The 7,335-nt window shown below is 36.5% G+C and overlaps 1 protein-coding gene across 1 annotated transcript in view; it reads left to right on the top strand.

The window, feature by feature from the left end:
• LOC107571756 (uncharacterized) overlaps positions 1–3,734 on the top strand; it is a 31,185-nt gene extending 27,451 nt beyond the window's left edge. The window contains exons 14-16 of the mRNA XM_016258118.1: positions 530–633; positions 1,110–1,247; positions 3,422–3,734. Coding sequence (XP_016113604.1) covers positions 530–633; positions 1,110–1,247; positions 3,422–3,559 — 380 coding nt within the window. The 3' untranslated portion in view covers positions 3,560–3,734. The remainder of the gene's footprint in view (positions 1–529; positions 634–1,109; positions 1,248–3,421) is intronic.
• Positions 3,735–7,335: the final 3,601 nt, after the last annotated feature.

Genomic DNA, 7,335 nt, shown 5'->3' with positions numbered 1-7,335 from the left:
ACACACACACACACACACTCACTCACTCACTCACACACACACACACACACACACACACACACACACACACACACACACAGACACACACACACACACACACACACACACACACAATTTAACAGCACTGACTTCAGTTAAGTTGAAGCACTAAAATTACTAACTGGAAATAATAGAAATACAACCTAACTAAAATAAAAATAAATTAAACCTAAATAGTAATATTTAAAATAAATAAAAACTATCACAAATGACAAAAGCACATAACAAAATACTACAAATGTAACTAAAATTAAAATGAAAACTGAAAGTATAAAAATAAAATTATTTTTCAAAATAATAAAACTTATTCAAAATATTCATAAAACTATAATATTACATAAAAAATACTAAAATAACACTGGTTCAGGAAGATGTCACATTACAGAAGTTAAATGCATTAAATTGTCAAATGTTGTCTTTAAACATTTATTCCAGATTAGATATACGCTTAATTTACGTGTTAACATGTAACGTCTATTTCTACTTGCAGAATTAGCTCTAGACCTGCAAAGAGGCCGTATGGCTAGACCCCAGACCCCAGACTCTGAGCGCTGCAGCTCTATGGAAAGGTTCCCGCTGCCTAAATACAGTAAGGTAAGTCAGTTCAGTTTATCTGTGTCTCTGCAGCACAAAAGCAGTGTTAAGTCGCTGGGGGATATCTGTAGCAATAGCCAACAATACATTGTATGGGTCACAATTATACATTTCTCTTTTATGCCAAAAATCATTAGGATATTAAGTAAAGATCATGTTCCATGAAGATATTTTGGATGTTTTCTATCGTAAATATATCAAAACTTAATGTTTGATTAGTAATATGCATTGCTAAGAACTTCATTTGAACAACTTTAAAGATGATTTTCTCAATATTTAGATTTTTTTGCACCCTCAGATTCCAGATTTTCAAATATTGTCCGATCCTAACAAACCATACATCAATGGAAAGATTATTTATTCATCCCTTATGACTGGTTTTGTGGTCCAGGGTCACATATGCTAAAACTACAGTACTTGACTGTTTGTAAAGGATTTCTCTACACAGTGTGGTCTTACTTCACCGTGTGTCTCAGGTTCTGTCTGGAGAGCATGCGTTTAGGGATCTGGAGATTAAGATGACTGCGCAGCAACGCAGGCCACGGGAGACTGGCCGAGAAAAGCTCTGTCGCTTCGGGAACGAGTTCATGCCGCTTCAGGCTCTGGAGCTGCCGGTTAGTCAGTCTTTCCTGACATGTTAAAATCATTGATGTTGTTTTGAAATGGTCGAGATGGGACAGGTGTTGTGGCACAGACATGCTGGTTACGAAAAAGCAAAGGCACAGCACACGGTTATTAATTAACTTATGCACAAATATTGTAACATTATCTTTTATTGTTTTGAATAAATAAATAGTCTATGAATTTTGGTTCTCAACTAAGGGAACGGAACTCACTTGAGCAAACTTTCTATTATTTGAATTTAAATAAATATATAAATAAAATCCATATATTTTAATATTATGATTATTATTAATAAATTAATCTAACTTAATTAAAATGCTAAGAAAAATTATATTCTAAAATTCTCTTTTTATTTTTCCCCTTAAATAACTATTGTTTCTGTTTGTTTCCCAGTTTTTATTTAAATAAAATAAAATAAAATTACAAGCATAAGTATAGAAGAAATAATAGAGGAGATATCTTATATATATGGCCAAAAAGGTTAAAAGCCACATATTGAGACCAAATAAGATGAATTGATACATAAATTGTTACAGAAAACAGAATTGTTTGTATTTGTATTATTTTTATTAAAAGTAAAAAAAACAATTATTGTGTATAAAACTAAAACTAAAATGTAATCTTTAAAAATTAAAAAGAACAAATTCAAGATTTAAAACAAATAAACATAATTCAAAAATAGTTCAAAATATAATATTACATATAATTTAAAATTGTTGCTAAGAAACAAACAATACAACCACCTGTCATTATAAGATATCTTATATATATGGCCAAAAAGGTTAAAAGCCACATATTGAGACCAAATAAGATGAATTGATACATAAATTGTTACAGAAAACAGAATTGTTTGTATTTGTATTATTTTTATTAAAAGTAAAAAAAACAATTATTGTGTATAAAACTAAAACTAAAATTTAATCTTTAAAAATTAAAAAGAACAAATTCAAGATTTAAAACAAATAAACATAATTCAAAAATAGTTCAAAATATAATATTACATATAATTTAAAATTGTTGCTAAGAAACAAACAATACAACCACCTGTCATTATGACACACATAATATATATATATCCTACTGGAGATGCTTTTATTTTACAAAGTGTTGGGGAAAAAGTTGATAAAGTGTAGAAGACATACCTGTAGACATAGAAACATACCTGTGGCTACATGACACTGGGCACTGATTGAAAGGTTTGCAAAACCAGCGAAGGAGAAAAACAAAGACACCACCCTATTGTTTCATCCCTTGTGTTACGAGAACAGCAGAAGAGTTTCGTGTTCAGTGCTTGTTGCCATGAACGCCTCAACACACTGAAGTTTAGCTTGGCCAAGGGAAGCCTGTGGAATGAGAAGACTCAGATGGGTTTTCTCTGTAAATTGTTCAAGCGAACGCCTGGCTGGAAATGAAATGAGAAATGCATGACGGAGGAGGGTGAGTTTATGGTGAAAGAGTGCCAGGATGGGCTACTGACTGTAACGGCACGTTTAAGGGAGCGAGACATTGTTACGGCTACCACATCACACAAGTCAGACACATTTCACAGTGGAAAAAGAGCTTTAAGCATTTAAAATCCTCACTTAATTAAACAAGAAGCAGTTGACAGTAGCTATGTTGCTATTCAAAAGATGTGATTCCATCCAACGAGTCAAAGACTCGCACTGATAAACTGGCACTAAATATCACTAAGAAAAGTAGGATAAACCACTGAATATAATCAGTTTAATTTATGATAAATTACTTGTGCCTCAGAGCGAGCAGACGAAACACAATAAATGCTGTCAATGCTTTCGGAGGTGGATACTGATGTTTGGGAACGCAGTCGTGTAAGACAATTATACAGAAATACTTTGACGACAGACTTTGCTCAAGCATTTCACAACATTTCAGATGCTGTGCAACAAGATCAGTCTGCTGGTTAGTAAGGTTATGCCGTCCCATCGTGCAAACTCGCATGACTTTTTTAATGCACATGGTGGAATTTATTCGGTAAAAGTGTTTCCATCGTAGTTTATGCACATTTTTAGGATTTATGCTCATCTTGACATTTCCATCCAGCGTTTTTTAATGCGATATTCCAAAATGTGCATAAAGATAGGTGAGTGGAAACATAGCTAGTGTTTTATTAGCATGTTCACCAAATAAGTGTAACTCTTTCTAGGAGATCAGTGAGCTGAAAGATGTACCTTTGAAGCCTTGGAGATTGAAGATACGTCAGATTTCCTCCAGAGGAGCAGAGGCGAGCTCTCGCATGCTCTCCTCTGAAGCTCCTCTGCATTGTGAAACACTGGAGGACTAGACAGCCGTATGACGGAGGACACAGGGTTTATTTTTTTTACTGCAGGTCAGTGACTGTACACTGTTTTACACCGAAATTCTCTGCCTTAACAGTTTAATAGACATCGCTTTTGTGCCACCATTGTTCAGTCACGTCAATGTTTGTATGCAATATGTATTATTTATTACAATATAGAGGGGGAAAAAAAAATAAAAATGTTTTTGAAATTTGACTGTGTATGTATTTTAGCAATAAATAATTTGTCTTAATTAGAAATGAGGTTGTATAGACATTCTGTTGATTGTGTCCTCAATTATTAAGCTTATTGACAACATTAAAATATGTCTTTCTAAAAATTCCTGGCAAGAAAAAGATTAGTAAATTAACACCTTGAAGAACATTGAAAATCACTCAGAATACCTAATCAGCCATATAGAAAGCACCAGAAACATCATAGCAATGCCTTAGCAACACCTTAGCAACCATTTAGAAAGCACCAGCTACATAGCAACACCTTAGCAACCATACAGAAACCACAAGCTACATAGCAAGCTACATTTTTGGTTTATGATTTATTTTTGTAGTGTTGGAATTGTTTTCTTTGTGTTGTAGCTTATTTTTGTGTTCCGGCTTGTTTCCGTTGTGCTAATTTCGTTGTGTTGCGGAGATTTAGTTTTGTTGTGCACTACTGGGCCACCGTACAAGGCAGTCATTAACAGGAGAGACAACTGCATTCTACAACCAAACTGACTCCCGAAACATTCAGGTAGTGACAACTGCATTTACAGAAATTCTACGCATGTGTACAGAACCAAACTGAGCATCTGTTTGTTAATGATGTATTTAAATGCGTATCAGAATGTGAAATTACGGGGTACGGTTTGACTCATATGTCGGTATTCGGTAATGAGATATATCACGATAATGAATATGCACGATATTGTTATCGTGGGCACTTCAAAATTGCATTAAGAATTATTTTCCCATCAACTGGTCACAATGCACAACAGCGCTGTAAGCGTTGTGTTGCGGCTTGTTACCGTTGTGTTGTGCTAACAGTTGCTTTTGGGAACGCACCCCAGCATAGCAATACAATTCAAACAAAGGCTAGGTACCTCAAATCATCCGAAAACTAATTATTTTCCAGGAAACTACAAAAGTCGTGAATTGCGGCGTTCAAATCAAATTTAAACGCTTATGGTCCATAAGACACGGTTTGTAATCATTGTTCCTCTAGAGTCACACAACGAGTGGTTTAATTAATGAAATATCACAAGCACAATCAGCCTTGCTTCACCTGCAGCTCTCGTCCTCTGGCGCTCCGCCAGCTGGTCATTCAGATTTATTACTTCCATCAATCCATTCAAGAAGAGCTGGACGACTGGGAATGCAGAAACTCCCTCTCAATGTGCAATGCATTCGTCTGATAGCAAGACAAGTGAGTACAAATGAAGCTGCTCTTTTCACGGATACTTGTATGCATGAATGTTTATTTTTTGACTAGGAAACTTTCTTCACCAAGATTTCCCAAAAGCCAGCTTTTGACATGCTGTTATATAATTTGTTGAAAGCGTTCCTGGAAGCTTTGGAGCTGCTCTGCACGAATAATCCAAGACAGATAACGAAGAGTACAAGTAAACAAAGCGCGAGGCTTTGGAGGATGAACAAAACAAGCTTATAAATCTTCAAGCATCAGTGACACTTCAACTCGGGCAGAAAAATGAAGTGCGATGTGAGTGTTCCCGAACCGAATCCAGCAGCATGAAATAAACTCCACAACACGGAGTTGGCTGATGAGCATTACCCAGAAGCCACCTCTTTCTGAAAGTACCGCCACACTCTAAATGCTGGCATTCAGTCAACTTTGAGGTCATCTGGTAGCAGCAATGAACGGGGTGTTACCCAAATACACACTGTTCAACAGCTGCAAACAACATGTGATTTCATTCAGAAAGACGTGTTTGTTTTTGAGTATGAGGTGGATTGCATTTCAAAATAGCAAGGGATTTTGGACTCGTGCACTCCTGCTGTGTTGGGAAAGACGTTGTTTTGGTTTATTTGTACATATTCAGGCCTGGATTTAAAGGGATAGTTCACCCAAAAATGACAATTCTGTCATTATTACTCACCCTCGAGTTGTTCAATACAGGTCATTTGAAGAACTATGAAAGTCGATGGCTACCGTCAACTGTTTGGTTCAACATATCTTCTTTTGTGTTCGACAGAAAAAAGAAACTCATACAGGTTTGGAACTGCATCCATTTTTATTTTTGGGGAAACTATCCTTATTTTAAGATTTATAGTTGGATTGCATAAACAGTTTCCATCTATTTGGATTACACAGATTGAACAAACTAATAAACTTAATGTGATGCATATTTGTCAAAATAGTACTTATAAACTGAATGGGTTTTAAATACACAATAAGCAGGTTTATCTCTATATCTCTATACAGTTCAACTAACTGAATATTGTCACTATAGCCATATTTTAACCATGTTCATACTGAATAAATGTAATTATTTTCACAATGAACAGATATTTGCTGATTCTAAACCAATTGTATGAATGCATTTTAAAATACAATTATTTAAATTTAATCAAATAGATGCACCTAGTTAATAACAAACTATGCCATGATTTTTTTTAAACAAATGGTTCTTACCCGTTTCATTTATGGATGATTGACAAACATGTATCACATAAGTATTAGTTTGTGTGTTAATCAAAATGGATGGGAATTGAATATGTAATTCAAATATGTAAATCTGAAATATTTTATTTTATTAAATTTTTTAAGAAGGAAAAAAAAAGTCAAAAACCTTAGAAAACTACCCAGCGAATGCGTTTTCTAAAATCAATTTTTAGACTGGCTAAAGGCACAATATGTAAGGTCACGGCGTCATCAAACTATGCCTTTGTCTCTTTGTTTATTTTGAATACGCGCCCTCTAGCGGCGAAAATGACATATTGTGCCTTTAAAGCTTCGTTCTGCATCCGTTCGTCTTTTTCCTTCTCATCCCCAACACAGAATAATTAGAAAATTACACATAACCTCAGAACTATGATTTTACAGCTGATCCACAAACACGCACATCCAAACCCAAACAAACGGCAGATGTTCGGCCCAGATGCAGTCTGGGAAACATCCCATCCGTCTCACACAGCGGATTCCACCAGCGGCGGAGAAAAACCCAGGCCTTTTTATTTCTCGAGTGAAAACACTCGCTTTATGTGCGCTGGCACTCAGACCTGCTTTCCGACTCGTTCCCTGCCTCTCCCTCTCTCTCTCTCTCTCTCTCCAGGGTGTGTGTGTGCGTGTGTGTGTGTGTGTGTGTGTGTGTGTGTGTGTGTGAGAGTGTGTGTGTGTGTGTGTGTGACAGTGTGTGAGTGTGTGTGAGAGTGTGTGTGTGTGTGCATGTGTGTGTCTGCGTGTGTGTGTGAGAGTGTGAGTGTCTGCATGTGTGTGTGTCTGGGTGTGTGTGTGAGTGTGAGTGTGTGCATGTGTGTGTGTGTGTGTGTGTGTGTGTGAGAGTGTGTGTGTGTGTGAGAGAGTGTCTGCGTGTGTGTGTGCGTGTGTGTGTCTGCGTGTGTGTGTGTGAGAGTGTGAGTGTCTGCATGTGTGTGTGTGTGTGAGAGTGTGTGTGTGTGTGAGAGAGTGTCTGCGTGTGTGTGTGTGTGTGTGTCTGCATGTGTGTGTGTGAGAGTGTGAGTGTCTGCATGTGTGTGTGTCTGCGTGTGTGTGTGTGTGGGTGTGTGTGTGCTTTTGATGGGAGGCTGAGTCTACATGGGAAGTG

This window comes from Sinocyclocheilus grahami, unplaced genomic scaffold, assembly GCF_001515645.1.
Source record: "Sinocyclocheilus grahami isolate Dianchi unplaced genomic scaffold, SAMN03320097.WGS_v1.1 scaffold1648.1, whole genome shotgun sequence".
NCBI classification, from domain to species: Eukaryota; Metazoa; Chordata; class Actinopteri; order Cypriniformes; family Cyprinidae; genus Sinocyclocheilus; species Sinocyclocheilus grahami.
Note: the sequence above shows the minus strand (reverse complement) of the source record. Positions and strands in the feature narration are given on the sequence as shown.